A 23,503-nucleotide genomic window follows, 5' to 3' on the forward strand; every position below is an offset into this window, starting at 1 on the left:
GATTTAAGTACCACAACTGCCGTCTTATTCTCCATTTTGCAGCGGCTTACTTGCGAATCTGTAACCACGGCATGTGGCGAACGTGTGTACAGCGATTTCTAGAAGCCCCTACTCTTATGCTGTACAATCACCACGCCACCTGGCAAGTGGCCGCTGAGGCCAGAAAAAGGCTTCCTTAATCCTCAGGAAGCGTTTCGATTGGTAGGGTATGTGCGCCTATGCACGTGAATGCGCAATCCTGCTTTCCATGTCGTGCTTCTAAATCAATCACTTAGAAGCCTGCAAGACATCTTTAGCCGTTGGAAATTCCCCTTTGCCGCTAAAGCCATTGCAGTGTACACCTGGTATATGACATGCCTCTTGATGCCTCCAGTAATGACTACAATTCGGTGCTCGCGAATTCTTTGAGTAAAATGTCTCATTCCTTCTCCAGAAAAGCAGACACCCCCAGCAGCTGACGCTGTTGAACTCCATTTGCTGTTGAACTCCATTTGTGGTAGTCCCAAACGCTACCATGTTCTGACGGATACTCCTTCTTTCAGTCCGACACATGGCGGAAAAAGTGCAAGTGATTCAACATCAAGCGCGCCGTACCCTCAGCCAACCATCCGCAGAGCGATAAACAATACGCTGAAGCAGATGCTGCTCACTTACATTCACTATAAAGGGCGAAGGCAGAAACGTCTCCTCCCTAATCTCCAATTGGCATTTAGTAGGACCGCAGGGGCCAAATCAGCCCAAGAATGTTTTACTTTTACTTCTTGTGAGCAAACCTAAATTGTAGAGGCTGCTGTGTACCTGCAGTTGGCTACAGCAACGCCAGCACTTAAGTGTAAGTGGTACTTGACTAGCTCGTCTGCTGGTCCAGCAGCTGCCTGCCTTCTGCTGTATCCTTCTACTTGGAAAGCACTCCATGAGCCTGACTCTTGAAAAGTGCAGTCTGAAAGTTAGAGACAGCTTCATTGGAGCCCTCAACCGTGAGTACCTTTAGCCTTCAATGCTACGCTCGACCGGCAAAGAAGGCAAGATTGCAGCCTAGATGCCCGCTGAGAGCACCACCTCACAGCCATAGGTTTCTCAAAATCTCTAAGGGTTCCTTGAACGTAAACTGTGTAAAGGAGTGATACTGCGTACTACAATTTGTGGCCCTGGGCCTCATCCGGCCTTACAGGCAGTAATTCCGGGCGGCTAAACCATTTTGAAGGAGAAAGTATAAACTTACAAACCCAAAGATCTTCCTAAACGGTGGTAAATTACCACTCTTTATCAGAATGCCAAATACACAAAGGCCTTCAGAAAGGTTCTGAATGCACGCGACGGCACTGGAACCGCCGCGCCTGCAACACCGTAGAGTATATACTAGGGCCTCTTACTTTCTCTTGTCTTTGTACACACATACAAATCAGCGTTTGGTACGCTGCGAGTGAGACCTATAGTTGTGCGACAGGGAGGCGCACAGGCAGTGCTAGGCGTACTGCCCCTTTGGAGGACTCAGCATGTGTGCTGGAGGCCAAATTCCCCGTGCAGAGAAGTGGAAAACGTTTGGAAAAAAATTCCAATAGCTTCAACAGAATTTTAAAGGCCCATAAGGCAATTAATGGTGCAGCAAGGTTTCCCAGCGGAGCCTGCCAGCAGAGAACAAGTGCTGAGCAGTACAGGTGACGACGGCGTGGGAGAGTTAAGCCCTGTCAGCATGTCTGCAGCGTTACAAATAGGGCTCAGAAAGAAGCAGCATCTAGTTTCATTCTTTTGGTTCAAGCCTTCCGTGACCACTGCTACTTAGGGCTGTTGCGACCAACGCTGAGAGTACAGTGCGCCACTCACGCTAATCATTCAGCTGTGCGGTCATTTATTGCGATTTTCTGAAGGACGCTACTTTCTTTTTCCTTATTTTTCAATGAAACATGTAGGAATCAAGCTGGCATTAGCTTCTTTCACCTCGCAATGCGTTCTGAGCTGACCATGACAAGGGCAGGTGACCCTCCTGAACCAGCCACCCCACATATTACGGTGCTACACGAATCTTGGCTATCGTTGCATGAAGCTCCATTATTGTGTATGCTCCCTCAGCTTTTAATGCATAAGCATCAGGGCCCGTTATGCTGACCCCGTGGGAAGACGGCAGTAGCCTGTGGGCCTGCTTGCGTATGTGAACTGGCGGACCGTTGCAGTGACACCTGAGGCTCGAATGCAGCGGCTGCCGCAGTGATGTTTCCATTTTAAGTGATACAGCTAATCAGAATCTTTGAGACATATATAGCTGTGGGCCATTCTGACCACAACAACCAACGCGTGCGCCCAGTCTGCATGGTGAACAAGCTGAACTGGACTTTGCCGGGGCATTGGCAAATAACATACCTTAACAGCAAGCTTCCAGTAATCGTACAAGAAAAAACCTTTAGTTGTGTTTAGGCCAGGACTAGAGAACCTGTGGTGAAACGGCCAAGGCCCAGGGCGACAACGATGGGAAGCACTCACAGTCATGAGCTGGCAACTGCACCGCTTGGCCACAACCAAAATAGGCGTAAACAGTGCAAGTCAGTAGCGCTGCCTTCTCTGGAGAGGTCTCAAGGGGATCAAGGCTTGCCAGAATGCCCTGTTTCAACGGCCCGCCCAGGGAAGCTAAAGCTGAACGGTCTGGCCGCTGGCGACTCCACCACGTGTTGCACGACAACGTGTGGCAGCAGTCTTAGTGGATTCGGCGCCAGCCCACAAACGCGTTCAACAGGCCTTAGTGGGGGGTCAAGTGCTGTCACCATCACACTGTCATGCGAGAGTTGTCTGGAGCGCAGCGAAAGCGCTCAGGCGGTGAGCAGCATTGCAAGCCAGAGTCCTAGAGCCTCTACGCAAAAGGATTACTTGGATGTTCTGGAAGAAAGTGCCAAAAAATCGACAGCTAGAGGGGGCCGATGGAGCCGCAGAACTCCGCGGGTGCAGGGGCTCCTGAAGACTCTGAGAAGAGGAGCAGTGCGCTGTCGCTCTCAGCCAGCACCATCCAGGAGCCAGGAAGGTTCCAGAGAGTACATTAATAACGAATTAGGTGCAGAGACAGTACCAGCAACGTCGGCAGCTGCTTTGCATGCTTTCATCCTTAAGGAAGAAGATGAGCATCGGCGTAGGCGACACAGCAACATGCTAGACCTCTTTTCGGCAGCATCTGTAGCCAACATTGAGCATGAAGCCTCACGCAAGGTAAAAGCTTTTGAAGAGGAATCCAGCGGCGCAACACTAGATGGCACGCAAAATGCAGGTGCAGATCGCTCTGCGAGCTGTCACGGCGAAGGTAGGTCAGCAAGCTCGCCCAGCGGGAACGCAGTTCAAGCTGGGGAAACACAGCAAAGTCAACTCCCTAGAAGAGTTGCTTTGCGCAGAGTAGCTGGGCGCCGGGCTCTGGAACTCCCGCAGTGCAACAGTGGGGCTCCCAGCAGTTGGATATGTGACGCCCCACCGGACGGGCGATGGGAAATAGAAAGAGGAGTATGGAATCGACAGGGTGTCCACCTTAACCACCTCCGTGTTGCAGATGACCGCTTCAAGGCTCTAGCAGCAACGAGACTGTTGTCGCCACCCAGTCTTAAAGGGCAATCCCAAGGGATTTACAAAACTTCCGGCATGAGTGTATCGCAGCCCATTACCCAGCATCGAGGAGTTCCTATTGCTCCCCTGGCTGGCCGGTTGAGGGAAAATCAGCAGTTGCTGTTGCAGTCGGGGTACCAAGTTGTGCCGGTGACAAATAGAGGCGTGGCAGCAGCCACAACGATCGAGCTAGTCAAAAGCAGACATGCAAATGAGGAAAGGCGCAGGCAGCGGCATCGTCATATTGCTTCCCCTGAGCTGAGTCCAAAAATTCCTAGCCCTGTGGGCCCTCAGAACTCATCAATAGGTCAGCAAAAAGTGGGGCCACCAAAAGCAAGTTGCGGGCTAAAAGCACACCATGCGTATAACTTATCAGGTACACTGCCTTTCGTTACCCGCTGCATTTTTTCTTTTTGCGTGTCCTGCAGAAGAGCAGAGAAGAAGAGACCACAACAGGGTGGACGCGCAGACCTCTGCAAGGGAACTGCAGGGGACACATGGAAGAACTTTAGTCGAGACACAGGAGCAGCCAGTGCGCTGCAACAGGCAGACCCTACTAGCAAGTGGAAACGAGCAACCGCTTGACACTGGTGAACCTCATGGGCTCAAAACAATCGGAGGAGGCGGGGACGCCCAAGCTTCGAGATGCGCGCTTTCTGTTCCAACTCCCCCGTTTGTCTCTCATGCTCAACAGGAAAAGCAGGTCAGCTTCTCTTCGGGGACATGTAAAACGTTTAGTGCTTCTCCAGTTGCAGTTAAGGAAGAAATAGCTGGCAAGCGGCACCCTACAGCTGAACGATAATTCGCTCAGCGCATAACTCGATGGCGTCTGCTCTATTAATTGGAGACTTCACAAGTACGTTTTTTTTTTTCTGTTCAACAGGATGGCACAAATTTTTTGCAGCCATCATACTGCGCAGCATCCGTGAAAGGCCCCCAAAAGGTTTGTCTCTTCAAATCCGCACCACGGAGCAAATTAGCTTTGGCGAGAGACTGCCCCCTGCGTAGTGAACGTCCCTTCAAGTGTTCTAGTTCTAGTCTACCAGGAAAATAGAGACCCACTGGTGCTGACCAGAAACACTGGAAGTAATTTGTGTGCCTGCCTGTTGACTGCAGTGCCATGATTCTGGATGCCCCCCAGCAAATCCTCAGGTGACCCCATCAGCCTCACGAGCACAGCAACGGAATGCGTTTGTCGCAAACCCTCGTACTCACGTAGGAGCTCCACAGAGGAGGCCCCGCTTATCAGTTAACTAGAGCACAGCGATCTCAGTGCTGATAAACAGGAAACGTGTTCTAGCCTGGTGGCGGGAATGCTCCACAGCGATACTGCATGCTCCAGGAGCTCAAGACCAATTCAAACACTACTTCTAATGCGTGAACAGACCCAAGAAAGCGCAAGCTGGAGCACTGAAGGTCATCACTCAGAACAGCAACACTGCACTGGATAGCGACGAGCCTAGACACATATAGCCCGTGAACATCTCGATCGTCTAAAATAGTTCCTATTCACTTCAGAATGCTCGCAAGTACGCAGCAGCGAACGCCATGCAGAGACTAATTACTACGCAACCAAAAAGTGACTTCATGGGAGAGGCGAGCCCAGCTGTTCGCACAGCTGTTCGCACAGATTTTGCGGCTGCTGCTAACTCACCAGATTAACCTGCTCATACAGAGCTACACAACCAAAGCCACACGCAGGGGACCTTGGAAGGCCAACTACGCTCTGCGAACAGATTTCAGCAGTGACAGTAAAGCATAAGACGGCTTCTGGTTTGCTAATTGGGAAAAAGTAACGAAACAATGAGCCAGCGTAACGACGAGCCTCCCGCCGGTAACAGAAATGCATGTTGGACCAAATATCGTACAATGCGTCCGTACATCATGTCTGCGCACCAGATGCTGAAGCGACAGAACACATGGGCGCCAGCTGCGGAACTACAGGGCACTGGCTTCGGCGGCAGTTATCCCAGCTGTGCCGCTATGGGCTGAACGGCTAACGGGTGCGCTCCACAAAGCGTTTCACGCCCTTTGGCCTGCACACTGTACTGCACGTAATGCCGCATCTGCAGCATTCGAACTAAAGCACTAAACGGAAGCCGCCAACCCATCTTATTTCAGTGACACGAGCAGGTTCAAGCGCCAAGGGCATTTCCGCAGTAATCTAAACCAGCCTCTTGTGACCGTCGCCGTCAAGTGGACCTTGCAGTAGCTCACTGTGTCATCAACCAATGCAGTGCGCTACTTCCTGGTTTTCCTCTTCTGGATCCTTGCCCTTCTACGAGTAGATAAAGCGTTCGGTTCTGCCCACTTTTCGCGTGTGCGGACTGGGGCAGCTGTGTCACCTAAGTGTTGCAGAGTCATGTAGTAGCTCTGACGCCGGTTGGGATTGCGGAGCTGCAGCAGGAGTAGTGGGAAGAAGTCTGGACCACAGTGAAGGGGAGCTTCCAGCTTGTGCCTGCCTCTGCTGCATCTCCTCGTACTCCTTCATCTGTTGAAACTGTTTACGTGGAGTTATTGCGGGGGTTCCACGGAGAAACATCTGAAAAAACCAACCATGACAAAGCGCCAAAAAATGAGCACAGAGCACCCTTCTTCCCCTCAACGGGAAGAAATACACTGGCACTGCAAAGCTTCGCCGGCTTATGAAGATATGTGAGCTTACTATTTGTACAACTTCGATAATCCCAAGGAGAACGCCACCCACAACAGCATTACGCGCACAACTTTTCCACCCTGACCTCATAGAGAGAACCCCACCAGTAGCAGCCCCTGCCAGCACCGGATTCCAAGAATCCTCCTTGCCCCCCCTGGCGTACGCGAGCGTGCAGTCAAAGGCGCAAAAAATACCTCCCCAGGTGGCAAAAGCTGAGCCTACTGCTGGGGATTTGAGCGTCCCCGAAAACATCGCTCCGTTGAATTTTTCATACTTTGGCGAATTCCGCCACCCTTTGGCGAAGTGCCACAGAAATCCCCCCAAGGCACCCATTCCGAAGGCGCCTCCCATATCATCCAGTATCCGGTCTGGACACGGCTCCCTGTTAAGATCTCGCCGCCCAGCCATCTTCGACGGTGCTGCAATCCAGTTGCAAATAAACGCGTGAACGCGTCGAAACAGGCTCACTGCTGAGGCTGGAGGCGGTCACAGTTGTCCGTTGAGTTGCGTTGAAGTTCACCCCGTCTCCCTAGTTCCTTAAGCAACGCTGAGCGCACGGACGGGCCATTAAACTTCAGTCGGCACACCGGTTTCCCACCCACCAGAATGATCGGCACTTCTCTTCTGAGTTTGCGCGCATCCCCTTCAGAGAGGCCCAGTTGCTCCCGCGACACCGGGCAATCCAGGCTCAGCTTCTTCACAAGCACTTGCTCACCGCCTCTAGCTTCCACAACTCTTTGCTTTGTGCACTCCAAGCATCCAGAACAACACTGGTGCTGCTTGGACTGGAAGCCCGTTACTTCTTTATTTGCCTTGGCAGTAGCAGTAAGCCCGGCCTGCTGGGTTGCAGTAGCCGAATCGACCTTGCATGCGGCAACGGCACCACTGTACTGTAGTCCTTCTTTCTGGATTTGGCACTTGAGCCTCTGTGCTACTTGGACAGGTCCAAGCAAGGGCTGATTGACGGATGATTGTCCAGAATGATTGCCGTTGAATGTAAGTGGCGGGCTCAGGGCTGCTATGATCCTGCGGACGGAAAGTACTGCCTTAGAGCACAAAGTACAGTGATCAGTCCCAATAATGACAACAGAGATTGGTGAGACCTCCGTTGCTGCAGAGCCTAAATGCTGAGCTACCGGCCAGCGCTCATCGACATTCGACTTGGAGATACCTCTGCAACCGTCTGCCTGTCCACAGAGACCCCTCAGTGCGACGCCCCACGCGTTGATGCAGAGAAGTGCTTTGTGTGTCCTTATACTTGATGTTAGCGAAGAGCCAGCCAAGAAAGCGAACGAGCATGAGCGCCACCCCACGGGCAGCCTGCGGGGCCCCAAGCATGCGATCATTGGCTTGAAGAAGTCGTTAGCTCTTCATGCCATTCATCGTGGAGCGTTTGCATAAAATAAATTTACAAAAAGGTTTTGAATACGCTCTTGAATTTCAGGTAGTCGCAAGACAAAAAATATACCATTTTGGGGCTCTTCGTTTCTACCGTTTCCAGCCCCGTGGATAGGGTGCGCTTGTCTTTGCTAGTCTCTGCAAAATAACTCTATTGAATAAACCTGAAGAGAAATTTGAACTTTTTCTTACAAGCTTTTCTTGGGTCGTGACTTCCGTCATTCCGTGCAAGTGCGCGCCGATTTCCTGTAGTTCGGGCAATGGCTTGCTGAGACGGATTGACCTGCCGAGGCAGGGTAACCGGATAATCAGCTCTGGACAACCGCTTCCGAGCTGTGGACCTTCAGGTCACGTGAGATATCACTTGTGGCAGCTTTGACGTGGCAACTGGCTGGGCAACTGGCCCTGGTCGGGGTGGCGGGCAAAGTGGTCTCTTAGGGAGCATGGGTATCTTCTTTCGGGACCGCCAGGAGGACTTGGCGGATCCCGATCTAAGGGCGTCTCGTTACTTCCTATTCAAGAATAAACAGACGCAGGAAAATAAGCTCAAAAATGCGGAAAAGAAATATGGCTACACTCTTGCTGAACTTCATGCCTACAGGCATCTCATGATGCCACCTCGAATGCCTCAGCGCATGCAAGAGGAACGGACAGATATGGCAAATACGTACTGTCAGATTGAAAGGCTCGTGGGCGTTGAGGTTTACCAACAACAGACGGAGAACCACTTCGCCACAAAGGCTCCTACTTCCAGCAGCTGGTCGAACGCTTCCGAAGGAGTATCCGTTCCTGAGACAGCTTCAGCAAAGTCCCTCAATGCGGATTTATGTTCTGCGGAGAAAAGTGGGGGGACAAACGGGACAGATGAAGTGGATGAGAGATGTGTGAAGTGTCTCGGCTACTACTTGGCTTTGGACAGATGTGTTCGATCTGTGTCGAAACAAGACGAGAAAAATAGGGTGTACAAGCACACGCGTCTTCATGCTTGCAAGCCCCATTGGGTATTTCAACACACAGGGCTAGGGCTAAACTGCAATTGCATGTAGGGTATTTCGGTGAGTGAGCCTCAATTCGCTGGAGAGGATACTTGGCGAATGATCCTGCACCCGTCACTGCTGCATCACGCTGTTTCAGGTGTGGTTTAATCGATGCATTGCTTATCGGGACCAGCAGCTCCTCAAGGAAATACACTCGTGGGAGACAGAGCACGTCAAGTCACTTCGTCCTGAGGAGAGGTGGGGATAGAAGCCCTGTGGAGGGCTCATCCTACACAGACATTCCATACGGATTGCAGCTTTGTACTAGCTCATTAGTTAGAGGAGGAAATGAAACGAGAACTGCACGAGTGCCTGCGCACTCTCGCCAGACCTCTTGAGTATGTGGATGGCCCAGTGTTCGTGTAATTTGTAGGTGGCCGTTCCGTTTGTGGGCATGCCTGCTCGTTTGCTGATTTATTAGGAAGGATTACCTGGATCGACTGCAAGGCACGAAGAGGTACCTCGAAGTAAGGTGGTGCTGGCTATGCGGGAGACAGCGACAGAAGCATACTCAGTCAGCAGCTTTTATAGCATTAATAGGGTTACATGTCATAGCCCTAATCGACTTGCCGTGCTATCAGCGAAGAGCTCTTAACAGTGAATAACTGGAAGTGGATGGGTAAGGCAGCGGCCAGTGACTCTCCTGCTGGTCCTTGCGTTGTTGCTTGTTACGTTGTTGCAGTATGCTGCGGCTCGTTCCCGCGACGACATCGAAGTTATCAAGTAAGCAGTCTTTCTGCTCGCCCTTGATGCAGTTGTGAGCAGTGCAGCGTATTACAACTGTTGCTAATGAAATGGTTCGATCGGATCATATGGGTACTTACACGGTGGCAGCCTGCATTGGGGCCCATGACTGCCTTTCGCAGTAGAGAGCTCAGCGCATGTGCGTTGTAGCACCTGCTTTCTGCGTGTGTAAGGCTGCAGAGAGAAGCGAGCCATGTCACAGCACGCCTTGATAAGCTTAGGGGGAACGAGCTTAGGGGGAACGTAGAAGCCTGCTGACACGTGCTGCTCGCGAGGCCACCGCCCGCTGTCCCTCTCTAGGCGGCTGAAAAAGTTACGTACTACACGTTACGAAGGGCACCAATGCCTGTTTTGCGGCTGTGATAAAATTGCAGCATATCCGCGTCTGGACTCAGGGATCGCTGAATTCCGCGTTATTTCGCTGGAATCTTCGATTTTAGTCCTTTTGTGATAAGTCGCACTGTGGGCAGTAGTCTAACGAGTGCAGCGGCACAATAGGATTGCAAGCAGTGGCACTACACCAGTACGGGTTTAAGGGAAGAGCCTCAGTGTCAAGCACGCGCGAAACAGCATGCTAGACGTGGGAATTGACAGATCGTCACTGTTGAGACCGACCCACGCGCTACTGCATTATGGCGTCTAGGCATTTTCTGCAGGTGCTGCTTCAGAAGCAAGAAATATAGAATTCAATTCGTATTGCTTCCCTGCTGGATGCAACACAGCAATGGCAAGACACGGAAGCGATGAGAGCCAAGGACGGCCACGGTACTTGAGCATATCACAGGAAAGAAAGCAAGATGAGAGAAGCCCGCAGCTGTACAGGCGCCAGAGCAGCATGGCTGTTTGTGGTTTTGCGCTGAAGTGGTGGCATGACCATGTAGATAAAGGCGTTAAGTCTTTGTGTTCCGTTTTACTTGAGATGTTCTTCCATTAAGAGCACCAGATGAGCCGTTTACCTTGTGGACGCAAAGCTCGCCCGCACACGAAATTTTCTGACCCTCTTCACGCTAAACACCCGAACGTTGTACAAGGTACAAAGTTGGCGAAGAAAGATGATCTGGTACGAATTATTGCTCTTAAGTAGATCCATCATCAACTACAGAATGAAGTCCATGAAAGTCGCAGTGGATGCAGAGTTGTGAGCTGAATATCCTTCTTGATAGTGCTTTAATAGAACTGCGCCCGCTACAGGCCTGATGAAGGGTATGCAACTGCATTTCACCTGAGCAGTTTGGCTACACCAGCACGCTGCTCAAATGGTGTTCAGGGCTGTGCGGGTGGTTCAGGTGAGGGGCCCCCCACCAGTCCCGGTGTAAGTGTGCCAGCAGCTACAAGAACAAATTCCAATTTAACATGTAACATATAAAGTTATATTTTTTGTGCGATGCGGAGACGCGAGCTGCCGGTTATGGCTACCTTTGACCCGGCGAGCGGCGCTTCTTCTTGTGCAAGTACTCCTTCGCTGACCCTCATCAGTTGCATAGAAACGCGGACTTTGTGCACCTGCTAGCAGCTCTGTTGTCAATTTATTCTAAGTATTTGATTGAACCATGAGTTCAGCTCCATCAGTGACGAGAAAGAAACTCGTTTATCTGTGCTGCCGACTCAAGACATAGTACCTGAGACTATGCACGTAAGAGTGACGAACTCTCTTTAAACTGGCGGCCATCATTCTTTTTTTCTCTTTTACTGCACAACTCGTTGCGGCTTCTAGTGAGTATCACTGGCCTTGGGAGTAACTCGTGCTTTCCACGAAGGAATGCTGAGTATTTGAGTATCTGAGGAGAACCGCATCAAGTGACTCCAGCCCTTGAACAGCAGCGTCTGAAAGTTCCCTTCCAATTCTGTGGCGCGGCCTCTTTCGAGAAGCTCCTCAGGGTCTGCAACTGCCCTGGGAGTAACTCCAAGAGTGCAGACTCTTTCTGAACTACCGAGGCGCCTCTGGTGAACGCGATAGTGTGAATATGGCAGCAAATGATACACAATGGATCGACGGAAACCTTACGAGGCGTCCAACCCTCTGTGTGGAACCCAGAAACCGCAGCTACCTTCAGTTTCGGGGCCAGCATCGGGGAAGGCAGCTCGCTGGCTGCTTGGGAGGATCAAGGACGGCTCCCAAAGGGCTTTACTGCTCCAGCAGACGCCCTGTATAGCACAGAGTTTGGTAGGTGCCCCCATTCCGCAGTCAGAAAGACCCGGGGGAGCCTCGTTCCCTTTTGGAAGGGCAGCGCCGGTCTCCTGTGGAGACCGGGGCAATGGAAACGCGCCGCAGTGGAGCCGTGTACAACAATCACTGTCAAGGCCTCCATCCACGCAAGGAGAAGAACTACACTCGGAGCCACACAGTGCACGCATCCCCTTGAGGTCTTCTGAAGCCCCTCCACGGTCCGTCTCGTCGAGTTACACTCAAGCAGCAGCCAGCTATACCCAAGACAGATTACGGGACCAGAGAGAGGCCAGTCGGCTGGCCGCTACAGCCTTACAGGCACAGGCTCCATCAGACGCTGTGAAGGTGCCTTACGGATCTCAAGGGGACTTGACGCTAAAGGAGACTCGGGGATTTCGTCAGGGAGGTGTCAACGGGCCATGCCAGGGCGCCGCCTTGAGTCCGCCTCAGGCTGCTGCCAGTCTGTCGAGCTCTTCATCAGGTTATCAGGGACTCAGAGCCATTAAAAGTCATCTAAAAGATCCATGGGAATCAACCAGTTCCGTTTCAAAACAAAAAGAAACAGAGAAACTGGCGAGGCTGGTTGTCCGCACAGCTCTGCCCTCCCACTGGCAGCAGCATCAGCAGCTGCACGAAGAGCAGCGGAAGCACCAGCAAGAGCCTCAGCCCCAACAGAGAGAGCACGAACAACAGCAGCATCAACAGCACCTGCACGAGGAACAGAAAGCATGTGAGCTGGAGTGCCAGTACCGCATTCAGCAACAAGCTATGCCCTACCAACGGCAACACCAACAGCATGAGGAAGAGCAACCAATCGAGCGCCAAGGGGATCACTTGGGTCAGCATCTACAAGAGCGTCAACACCACAGAAACCAAGTGCGCTGCGAGCAATCGCAACAGCAGCACCACCAGCAACAGCACCAACAACGGCCGCACCAGCAGCACCAGCAGCACCAACAGCAACAGGCAACACAGCAGCATCAGCAACGTGAGCAGCAGCAAACACAGCAGGAACATCAACAAGAGGAGCGGAAGCATCTTGTGCAGCGCCACCATGCGCTCAGTCAAGGATTTGATGTGGGCTCCAGGCAAAACGCTGATGCTGAGCAGTCGGCAGAAGCTTCAGCATTTGCATTTCTTGCCAGAAACTCAGATTTCAGTCGCCCTCCACATGCTACCTTGAGCAGCAGCAACTCGTACGGGGGTTTCTCATGTCTAGAAGTCTACCCTCAAATAGTTCCTGTTGTGGAGCCTCCCGCAAGGGCTACAGGACGGGCGAGCCTTCCTCAAGGACAGATGCTACAGGAGCAACAACCCACCACTGAAAACAGCGAATTGCCGGCTGAGCTGCATGCAGTGACTTGGCAGCCATATTCATTAAATCGTGAGTGCCCTTTGAATCAGAGCGGGGTCTCTGCAGGGAAACCAACTGCGACTTCAACTGCCAACGATGCTATTGAGCCCAGGATAACGTGGCTGCAGCAACAGCCCAAGGAGGATAATGCGGGGCAATTTCCCGCGGCCCTTGAGGTGTCCACCGCTGCAGCGATTCAACGTAGCCCCTCTTCATATGGCAGCGAACCTCAACTCATTCCGCACCATGGTGCCTTGTTTGGAACACTGTCCCCAGAACAAAGAGCTGTCGTCACTGCACCTCCACAAAGCAGTGTTTGCGTGCTGGCGGGGCCAGGAGCAGGTACGTTCTTTCCATTCTTACGAGTGATTGCCATTCTTAGTGCAGCAGAGTTAGCATTGTGTGGGAGCCTGGCTCTTTCACATTCTCGTACTCTTTTTAGAGCGGCATGCGTGGCTGCATGTACAGTGCATACTGGGATAGCTGCAGAGGAGGCCAGTGTTTCTTGAGTAAAATTTTTTCTCCTGTGTGGGAGATGGGGAAATGGATGTGCTGATAGGCAAGACCACTACCATAACTGCCCGCATCGTCCGCCTGCTACTTGAAGGACATCGGCCTCTAGCAGCATTAACATTTACCAAAAAAAGCGCGACAGAACTCGAACGGCGGATACGTGGAGGACTGGAAGGGGTGCTCAGGGACAGGAGCTCTCCAGCCTGCTCGTCTTTTCCGTCTGTTGGTGAAATAGGCGAGAAGGACTTGTTCGTGGGAACGTTTCATTCGTTTTTTATGAAGCTCCTAAAGAGCCATGGAGCTCAAGTAGGGGTCCCATGCACCTTCAGGGTGATGGGGCAGTTTCAGCAGCTTGCACTGCTCCGCAGCCTTATTGAGCGAGAAAAAAGGGCAGAGGCGCAGCGCCGAGGGGTCCCCGGTGTGAAGGCAATTAGTACAACACTGTGCAGCAATCCTGGAGACCCTCATGTCTCCAGTGACGAGAATGAATGCTATTCGGATGACGAAAGAGACGTACAAGAATCAAGTTTTCAAACGACAGGCATGGGGGGCTTCAGCTCCACTGGTAAAGAAGCAGATGAACTGCGAAAACGCATCCGCTGCATGAAGTTCATCCCCGAACTGCTGGAACGAGAACGCGCTGCAGGCTCTGTGCTGTATCGTCTGTTTTGTGAGTACGCGAAACACCTGAAGGAGCAACAGCCACCTCTGCTGGACTTTGCTGATTTAACTGTCAAGACTCTTAAGCTGTTGGAGCGGCAGGACACACGAGCTGAACTGGGAGCTCTTTGGCCCTACTTGGTTGTCGATGAATTCCAAGACACAAACAGCAACCAGTTCAAGTTCATTTGTCTAATGGCTCTGCAGCGGCCCCCGAACCCAAGCACTCTCCCTGCAGCTCTTGGGGCCCAGCGTCTCTTCCCCACCAGGCGGCATCCAGGGGGCGTGACAGTTGTGGGAGATGATGATCAGTCTATCTATAAGTGGAGAGGCACGCACACTGGTGTAGGTTGGGCCCACAGTCATGCTGTCGCGCCCGCGCAACGCGTCTACTCTAGCAAGTTAGTTGACGCGTCCCCCAGACAACGCACAACGCTTTGGAGCCACTCCGTCCATTTTTTATGTTTGTGTTCGCGCAGATATTTCATGAGTTCAGGCGCAATTTCCCAGAGTACAAGGAATTTTTTCTTGCTTGTAACTACCGTTCTGTACCTTCTGTGGTGCGTCATAGTCTGTCTCTAGTCAGTTTTAATTGGCCATTTCGCATTCGCAAGGCACTGTACTCTGTTTACGAGTCGAGAAAGATGGATCCCAGAGGAAACTTTTGTGCTGAAACCACCGATGACGCTGCAGCTCCTTGTGACGACACTGATTGGGCCTCTACGTCCACTAAGAGTACAAGAAATTTGAAAGGCCACGTGCACGGCGCTTTCCTCCCGTCTCAAAGCCTGGAGGCACAGTACATCTTACGTTATATTCTGTGTTTGAAACAGCACCACAGCCTACGCTGGGACGACTTCGCTATCCTCTGTCGTACGAATAGCGCCTTAATTGACATCCAGAACCTACTAACGAGCCCCCGGATACAGCGTGCAGCTTGTGCGGCTTCTGCCGTCTTCTCCACAAATGAAGCTCGTGGGGCTGTGGAAGACAGCAAACATTACGCAGGGATCGGGGACCCGAACAAGCCTGCAGACCCAGCTGTGATGTTTCCTGCTGCAAATCTAGCTGAGTTGGAACTGCCTGCTGGGGGTCTTCCTATTTCTAGCACAAGCTCGAAGAGAGCCGGAGGGGCGGAGATCTTCCTTCGCCCGGACGCAATAGATCTTCTTTGTTACCTTCGCTTGGCAGTAGACCCTCACCATGATCCCTCTTTTATTAGAGTGTTGAATAAGCCACCTCGCCGCATTGGGCCGAAGACATTGCTGGCTCTGAAACGCATTCAAAACTCCCTGAATGGCACAATAGCCGGGACAGCAGATATCGCGCGCGCCTTCGTGGAAATGCCGTGGCAAGGTTTGCCCTGGGGTGCACAGAGCGGATTTCAGGAATCCCCCGTGACTGCTTCTCTCTTTGATGCCATGTGTGGTGTTCTGCGAGCCGCTGGGATGAAAGATGAAGTGCCTGAAGTCCACCTCACGAACCAATCCGCGGCAGAAGTGGAGGCTGCACGTCTGCGCTCGAACCAGCTAGAGGCTCTCGCGTCATTCGTCAAATCTATCCAGAAGCTCCATTCAATGTCTAAAAGCTCTGATTCCGTGAAGACAGTGCTCGAATACACACTTGGGCCGCTAGGAATGGGCGCTTTTTTTGCTCATAAACGGCTTGTGCACCGTTCGCGGAATGCTGGGCAAGCAGCAGGTGAAGGCACCACCGAAGTCCCGGTACAGTCGGAGAAGGAAACCCTTCATCCATCGCTTCCCGAAGTTTCTCAAACGAAAAGCCCCACGACAGACTTTGCACGGGCAAAGACGCGTCGAAACAAGAGGAAAGCAGCCTCTGTCCCTGAAATAGAGAGAACTGAAGATTCCATGGGAAAACCTACTGGGGTAGAAGCGTCCTTACGAGATCTCTCAAAGCTATACGGATCGGAAACATTTGCAGATGTGCTTGGGTTACTGCGAGCAGTCGAGGCGTATGCTCCTAACTGGCAGCAGGTGACAGCCGCAGATTGCATTAAAAGGCTGCTCCGAGATGCGGACTCTGGGCGGTTTGTTCAGCAAAAGGTTACAAATGCAGTAACACTCTCTACGATCCACCAGGCCAAAGGACTGGAGTGGAAGGTCGTCATTGTTGCAAGAGCTAACGACGGGTAAGCTCACCTTCAGTACTCTTTCTAACTCAGCGCATTAGACGCCTCTACACAGCTAGCCACAATTTTTGGAAAGCACAAGAAGAAGTGCATTCACCCTCGTCGGCTGCCGAATGCGTAGCGTTTATCTATTGTAATAAAGGCGTGTTTTAATGTATAGGTGCGCCGTTACATTCGAAGATCCATGCCCTCTTATGCGATGCAGGACTTTGCCAATGGGCGTTGGTGGCAGCCAGCCGCTAGCGGACTACGTTGCACGTTTGCTCTCGAGCTTCGCTGCGGAGCAGCCGAAGCCTGAGGCTCTGCAGCACGCAGAAGCAACGGTTATTAGACAAGCATCGGGAAACGAACAGCATTTCCATCTCATGGAGGAACGCAGGGTTTGCTACGTTGCCCTTACTCGAGCCAGACAGTTCTTACTCCTTACAGCTCCCCTGGCAGACAAAACCAACCACCCCTTGAATCCTTCGCGTTTTTTCAAAGAGGCTGGCCTTGTATCAGTGTGGCAGGCGCCAATGCCTTCTGCTGGTGCTAGAGCAAAATCTGACAAAAACAGCTCGAGCCTGAAAACTGCCATGGAGAGCGGTGAAGGCAGAAATAAGCTTGACAGCTTCACATAACGAGCCGACGTACACAGCAAGAAAAACTGAACGCGGCTCCATTTTCGTTCGCGTGTCCAGGCGCCTCATTTGACAAACTCAAACAACCTCACCTCATGCTTCCTGTACTCATTTGTCTCAGGCAGCAGATGCATGCTCCTGATTAGTCATTGCGAGTATGCTCTGCCTGCAGTACTGTATATTTGCCTGTGAGGCTGATGACTACCCCCTAGACTGCTGTTCAAACAGTCGGCGGTCAGTGCAATCATAAATTGGCAGCGAGAGGTCTTCATTGACCGCGTTATGGACACGGCACACCCATAACACAAAATCCTTCTGGGATGCAATTGACGGAGGATTAAACTGAATAATTGGGATGAAGGCGTCTCTGCATACATGGCAGGGGTAGAAGAGCGTGAAACCCAATAGCCAGCTCAGCATCGTTCTTTGGACCAATTTGCTCTGCGCAACAAAAACAGGGCAGAGAGATAAGCCAGTTCTCAATGTAACGAAGCAGAAATGGTCCAGACGCTGCCGGGGAAGCGGCGAGCGGTGAGAGCAAGCTCGTACGGTTTATCACAAGCATATCGGTGCCGGCATCTGTTTGTTGGATCCTGTTCAGGAATACTCACAGGTTTATCTGGGAATTGTGCTGCCGCTGCATGCAGCACTTTCCATGAAGCCCGGCCCATCTGCTCCCTACTCGGCGGCAATATCAGACTATCTGGCCGTTTGCCTTGACTCGGCATTTCAGCGCAAGGACAGCCAGCTGGCTTCCTCCGCTCCATTTGGAATGAAAGTGCAAGAGTATTGTATGTCCCGGAACAAATAAATCGGCTTCATTTAGAGAGCTCAAGTCCATGGTTTGTGAGTGAAGCTTGAAGGCTGTACTAACGGCATCGATGCTGTGGCGGAAATCGCCGCCGAATCTGCATCTTGTGGGCAATTTCATCAAAAGCCTCCTAAAGTTTAGTTAGAAGTTACGAAGTTAAATTCTATTCGCTTGACAAAGCCACTAACAAGCAGGTGCGGATCATTAGTTTGGGGGGCCCACATGCGTGCCAGGTTTCGGATGCAGGCTACGGTTATTGGCTTGCTGTAGTATCTTGAAATCCCAAATATTCTTCTGTATCATTCGTACTGTTCTGTAATGATCAAAACGATTTGTACCCACACATTGCCTATATTAAGTGCTTGGCAACTAAGCACGGCGGGCAGGATATCGACAGGTCTTGGAGAACAGGACAAGGAGCTTCCCCATAGAAACACTGGTACAAAGCAACAACACCCACTGTCTGGAAACTCATGGAGAATCTGGCTTAGTTGTAATATCAAGGGCCGTGCCTCGTACCCACGCCAGCGATGTTGCCTTCGTCGGCGTTCAGGTGTTACCCCTGGCGCTCCCCAGACCCAGCACTATGTTTAACACGCTGGACCTCATACCCGTTGAGCAGAGGATGGAAATCAAGGCGGATTGGCAGGGCTCAATGGGCAAATTTCGCCCAAATGAGGGGTATGGCTGTCTTGACTGCTCCACAAATTCAGCGGAATGCGTGGGCCAACGCCTCTCTTATCGGCCGTGGGACAGCTGTCTTGCCCTTCAGAAGATGTAATTCGACACTCCCAGCAACGTCAGGTGGCTCCCCACCACCTGAGTTGCAAAATCACATCCAGGCGCGGCCATCGGGGGTTGACACTTCTCTGTCGAAACAAGAACAGAAAGCTTTGGGAGCATCGCGCCTGCGGGTCATAGAACTTGACCTTAACAGCATGGAAATGCAAAGGAAAAAAATAATTCGGAGAAATAATTTTTTTGGAGTCAGTCGGCAGCTGAACCAACGCTACTTCAGACGCTCACAGGCACATAGACAGCCGCCGAGTCCACTACAGAGCCCTGTCAATTGCATATTTTGAATACATCCATATATTAAAAGCCCACGAAGCATATCGAACGCTGCTCCTGGCTAATAATGATGAAATGGCGTAAGTAGTAAGCTGTTGTGGGCGTTTCTGACGGGGTGCTGCAGAAACTCTTACTGTGCTTTATCGTGGCTGGAGGCGTGTTGATGTACTTGGTGTATGCGGCGGCAGATGTCACTTCGGGGTTCCTTCGTCATATGGACGGTCTGTTGGAGGTAATGTACGGACTTCTGCCTGAGAATTTTCCAGACCCAGAGTTTGCTCATGATATGGTTATGTGGCTAGCTGCCAAGGGATACTTGCCATATGATCTGGAACGGTGAGCGGTGATGCTTATTTAGTTTTTCACCGTGTCTATGTACACGTAGGACGCCGACTAATTAGATATGCTGCAGGAACTCAGTGCAGTTGGTTTTCCTGCGTCGCGTGACGATTGTATATCGCTGAGATGACGTTCCGTTAGGTAATATGGTTGTGGGTCCGTTGCCGCGCCACCACTCACGGCAAGCTATGAAATTCCACTTTTATTTGTATGACTGCAACTCCCACTTATTTGCCAGGTCGGTTTTAGGTTCCACAATGCGTGAAAAGTTTCATGGTGTGGGGTGCACCGATCGTTCTGCAAAATTCACACGTGGCGCAACTGCCATGGCATGGAATTCCCTGTGCCTTCATGGTGATGTGTTTTTGTGTAGGGATGATCCTGAACTGAGCGTCAACATCAAGGGCCTGACCTTCCACACACCAGTAGGACTAGCTGCAGGGTTCGATAAGGACGCTGAAGCCCCACTGAACTTTTGCAAGTACGATTGCTACAATCACCATTCGCTAACAGGCCCTGCGCTGTTATGCGTCGCAAGTAGTAGACTACTAGAAGTGGTAGATAATTACCGCGCTTTTATGCCTGGTGGTAGATGAAAGGACATGGTCGTCCTCTTTTCGTGGGGTCAGCTTACGCTGTGACAGGTATCGCCGAGCTAGTCAAATATCCGTGGTTGCAGGATGGGATTTGGTTTTGTGGAAGTTGGAACCATCACTCCGAAGCCTCAACTAGGAAACCCGAAACCCCGCATATTTCGTCTGGCAAAAGACCATGCAATCATAAATCGTTGTGGTTTCAACAGGTGCGCGACCACCAAGCAAATGTGGCAGCAAATTTTACAAGAATGGATGGCGTAGATAGCAACTTAGAAAGTAGAGCATGCTTACACTTCGTTGTATTTTGCAGCGCTGGATTGGATGTTGTGGAGCCTCGCCTGGAAAAGGTCTCAAGGGATCGATGGCACGATCGTCTTGAGCGACATTGCGTTCTTGGTGTTAACATAGGTGAGCAGGGCTGTGGTGGTGAATTTTTCTGTGACTCAGATGCGATTTGCAGCTTGGGCGGTTTGCACATTGAGAGTTAGTTCCCGTGGCAAGTGCACGGTTCCTTGCTCAGGCAAAAATAAAGACACAGTGAATGCAGAAGATGATATTCGTGAAGGCGTGAAGCGTGTTGGCCGGTTCGCTGACTATTTGGTTATTAATTTGAGCTCTCCCAACACAAAGGGCTTGCGGACGCTTCAGCAACGCGAGCACTTACGGAGCATCATCACTGCTGCTCAAAACGAACTTGAAAAGCTGGAAGAACGCGACCGCGCACAGCGGGAACGGGATGGCCACTCAAATCCAAGGGAGGAAGAGGAAGCCGCGTCGTCAGACAGCGTCACGCACAAAGCCGAACAATTCTTTCCTACCCAGACTGGCAAGCGCCCGCTGTTGTTTGTTAAAATAGCGGTACGAGTACTCACGGTAATAAGGAAAGAACTGTCCCGAGTTGAAGGGGTTGAACCAATTCACTACATGCGCTTCTGAGAGGGCAACAAATGGCGTACATTGGCGCCGAGGTTAGACGTTCTACACGCCGCATTGGAACTTAACGCAAAATTCGCCGACTGCACGGCAGTCATCGAGTTTCGCTGGTTTTTGAATTGCTCGGATATTTCTCTTCTGTTGGTGCGCACGCTGCGTTACAGCCAGACCTGACGGATGAAGAGAAGCGGGACATTGCTGATGTGGTAAGGTCAACTCCAGGTCTATAAAGTGCATGGAATGTTGCCACGGATCAGTCATTTGCAGCGCTATTTGGTGCTTCAGTGTGGCCAAAAGCTTGTAAATTCCAGTAACTCACTGCAACTGAGATTGAGAGGATGCATCACGCTTCATTGCATGTCACTTTGCCAATTTGGGCAGGCACTGGAGACTGGGCTAGATGGGCTTATTGTAACGAACACCACGGTGAGTATTTTGCTCTCATTGTTTCATGAGCCGTGCGGCTTGACGCGCGCTCCTCCATGCCCGTGTTAATAAGTGGGACATTGCCAATTGCTTCCATGATACTTTTGTCAGGCTGCATTTTACCATGCTAGGATGGCTGTGGAGGGCGACTACTGTTTCTCATTATCGGCCAAGCTATTTCTGCTGCACCAGATTGTGGTATCGGTGCTTACAGATCCAACGGCCGGAATCGCTGAAGAGCGAAAGCAAGCACGAAACAGGAGGCCTTAGTGGCCGGCCCTTGAAAGCCATGTCAACCAAGTGCGTCTCCGATATGTACAAGATGACCAATGGTCAAGTCGCTATCATTGCGGTAAGTATCTCTCAAAAGAATGCATCTCTCTCTTCCTAGTCGCCTCCTATATCGGTAGGAGGCGCCCTGTACACGGAACATACTTTAGCAAGTGTGAGGCGGTGGGTGCTACTTGTCACAGAGTGGAGGCATCGAGACGGGGCTGGATGCGTACAAGCGAATTAGGGCAGGGGCAAGCGCAGTTGAAGTGTACACATCCATGGTATGAAGAAAATCTGCCCTTATTCAAGGTGTGCCACGGAATAGTTATCCTCATTGATATAGGGCATTCGAGTTTCCAGTTGGCCAACTGTTGCATGTCAGATCTACCGTGGCCCTATAGTGGCCCGACGTGTCAAGGATGAGCTCTTGAATATTTTGAACCAAGCAGGCAAGTTTCAAGTCTCGCCTCACTTCTCATTTGCTCTAGTCAAAGCTGGCATTTCCTATTTCAGTTGCACCACTGGTAAATGGCGCTCGCCGAGCGGAAGCTACAGGGAAACCTTCCTTTGCTGTTCAGTGTTGCTTGTCGGAGCTGTTCACAGGCATCTACAATGTACAAGATGCCATCGGACTGGACCACCGGCCGCCGAAGAAAAAACGTGTTCGGAAGCCAACTTTTGATTAGATGTAAGGGCATGTGAAATGTTTACATAATTCGGAGTACTCGAACACGACAGCGATTGCGTCATTTTGTGCTTCTGGGATACAAAGCCGACGGTTTGCCGCTAACCGTAGGCCAGCCTCTGAGTGTGCCGGTGGAATGTGGTGTTAGATTCTGTAGCTTTGAGCTGGCAGATTCACGTTGTTCTACCCCTACTTGTGAAGATGATGGAGACTGCTGCCAGGCCTTAATGTTTTCAGGAGGGACATGAAGCGAACTTTTGAATGGACAGCCAAAGGGAGCCCCCACATCTATGTTGTTCCGTTACACCGTAGTTGGGCAATGTGTTGCCCACAAAGTGACTTGCAGAATGCAAGCAGAACATACCTCTCTTCCATTGCAAGGGTTTTTGCGCAGCAGTTTGAGAATTATCCGCGCAGAGGCAGCACCACGATTACAGAAAGCAGGGAAGTGCTGGTATAAAAGCACACTAGCGCAACTGGAGAAGAATAGATAGGCTAATGGATGCATTAGAGGCAGCTCATTCGGCATAGGCTGATTACACAACAAGTACTGGTGCGCGCTTAGCTGCCTACGTGCACAAACAGCTCAGCAACCGTCTCCAGCACATTACGGTGTTCCTTTCGTCGAGGGGTGCTAAAAGCCCTGCATAAGAAGCACGAGCTGGAAATAGCGGGCAGTTTGGTCGGCGGAAATGCTTTTTGGGCGCAAACGAGCTGCCAGCTTGAGCCGCCGTGGCTTCATTTTCTTGTGGAATGTGCCGAACAGAAAGGGTTATCCAAAACAGTCCATTATCTAGATGAGCTTGTGTCTAATCTAAGGGGTAAAAGAAAGGCAGGTAGACGAGTACTCCTTTGATGCTTGTTCATTCTGCGGTAGTTTTTACGTAGTGGAATGGGACTTTCCGTGCACTCTGAATGCTAAGGCTCTGTTTGAATAGCTGAAGTGAGCTTGGTACACCAAGAACTGGAAATGCCTCAACTCATTAGCAGCGTTCCGAAAGCTCGTAATGCCAGTTCATTCCTTCTACTGAACCATGCACGTCTACACGCCTTGCTTTTTTTATCTGAGACTAGGTAGAAGCCTCTCAAGGTAATCCATTGCTCTGGGGTATTCTGTGAACTTCACATGTGACAAATCTGTCTAGAGATAAGTGGCCTAAGTCATTGGACGTACACTTGTACATGTGTAGGTGTTGAGTTCAGGAGAACTGGAGCAATTTTCGTTCCCCTCTTTATGCCGGTCTTACGCCAGCGCCATTCAAGTGGTCAGCTGCCTGTTCCATGGTGTCCATTGCCAAAGCCAACGATGCAGCAGTTTCAGTAATTAAAATTTTCCCATCAGCCTAAATTAATTGACGGGCAATGTGGCATTGTTAATGTACCAGTGTATGGGGGTAATTAGCGTGTTCATATGCTGTAGGATCGAAGCTTTTGTCCCACAGACTATGAACAGTGAGCGCACGCCCAGCACCCTGTGAATTTCAAAGAAAGC

The 23,503-nt window shown here is 51.2% G+C and overlaps 7 protein-coding genes across 7 annotated transcripts; 4 read left to right on the forward strand and 3 right to left on the reverse strand.

The window, feature by feature from the left end:
- Positions 1-2,463: 2,463 nt before the first annotated feature.
- On the forward strand, positions 2,464-5,027 carry ENH_00063970 (hypothetical protein, conserved; the record flags this gene model as incomplete). Its single annotated transcript, XM_013577231.1, has 5 exons — positions 2,464-3,883; positions 4,005-4,279; positions 4,460-4,519; positions 4,693-4,791; positions 4,962-5,027. The coding sequence occupies 5 exons, from the start codon at positions 2,464-2,466 to the stop codon at positions 5,025-5,027; spliced, it is 1,920 nt and encodes a 639-aa protein (XP_013432685.1).
- Positions 5,028-5,917: 890 nt separating this feature from the next.
- On the reverse strand, positions 5,918-6,640 carry ENH_00063980 (mitochondrial import inner membrane translocase subunit tim17, putative; the record flags this gene model as incomplete). Its single annotated transcript, XM_013577232.1, has 2 exons — positions 5,918-6,118; positions 6,242-6,640. 2 exons carry the CDS (start codon positions 6,638-6,640, stop codon positions 5,918-5,920), a joined length of 600 nt encoding a protein of 199 aa, XP_013432686.1.
- A 56-nt stretch (positions 6,641-6,696) lies between these two features.
- Positions 6,697-7,578, reverse strand: ENH_00063990 (hypothetical protein, conserved; the record flags this gene model as incomplete). The annotated part of the gene is made up of 1 exon (XM_013577233.1): positions 6,697-7,578. One exon carries the CDS (start codon positions 7,576-7,578, stop codon positions 6,697-6,699), a length of 882 nt encoding a protein of 293 aa, XP_013432687.1.
- Positions 7,579-8,073: 495 nt separating this feature from the next.
- ENH_00064000 (hypothetical protein, conserved) lies at positions 8,074-9,394 on the forward strand (the record flags this gene model as incomplete). Its single annotated transcript, XM_013577234.1, has 4 exons — positions 8,074-8,631; positions 8,765-8,865; positions 9,089-9,134; positions 9,350-9,394. 4 exons carry the CDS (start codon positions 8,074-8,076, stop codon positions 9,392-9,394), a joined length of 750 nt encoding a protein of 249 aa, XP_013432688.1.
- A 2,001-nt stretch (positions 9,395-11,395) lies between these two features.
- On the forward strand, positions 11,396-16,877 carry ENH_00064010 (hypothetical protein; the record flags this gene model as incomplete). Its single annotated transcript, XM_013577235.1, has 4 exons — positions 11,396-13,274; positions 13,492-14,450; positions 14,585-16,257; positions 16,463-16,877. The coding sequence occupies 4 exons, from the start codon at positions 11,396-11,398 to the stop codon at positions 16,875-16,877; spliced, it is 4,926 nt and encodes a 1,641-aa protein (XP_013432689.1).
- Positions 16,878-17,078: 201 nt separating this feature from the next.
- ENH_00064020 (erv1-alr family domain-containing protein, conserved, putative) lies at positions 17,079-17,605 on the reverse strand (the record flags this gene model as incomplete). Its single annotated transcript, XM_013577236.1, has 2 exons — positions 17,079-17,318; positions 17,489-17,605. 2 exons carry the CDS (start codon positions 17,603-17,605, stop codon positions 17,079-17,081), a joined length of 357 nt encoding a protein of 118 aa, XP_013432690.1.
- A 1,368-nt stretch (positions 17,606-18,973) lies between these two features.
- Positions 18,974-22,028, forward strand: ENH_00064030 (dihydroorotate dehydrogenase, putative; the record flags this gene model as incomplete). The annotated part of the gene is made up of 11 exons (XM_013577237.1): positions 18,974-19,095; positions 19,472-19,579; positions 19,778-19,900; positions 20,005-20,102; positions 20,215-20,552; positions 20,792-20,833; positions 21,009-21,053; positions 21,268-21,405; positions 21,527-21,607; positions 21,709-21,786; positions 21,930-22,028. The coding sequence occupies 11 exons, from the start codon at positions 18,974-18,976 to the stop codon at positions 22,026-22,028; spliced, it is 1,272 nt and encodes a 423-aa protein (XP_013432691.1).
- Between the last annotated feature and the right edge of the window lie 1,475 nt (positions 22,029-23,503).

Source organism: Eimeria necatrix, genomic scaffold (genome assembly GCF_000499385.1).
Source record: "Eimeria necatrix Houghton genomic scaffold, Enh_scaff57, whole genome shotgun sequence".
NCBI classification, from domain to species: Eukaryota; Apicomplexa; class Conoidasida; order Eucoccidiorida; family Eimeriidae; genus Eimeria; species Eimeria necatrix.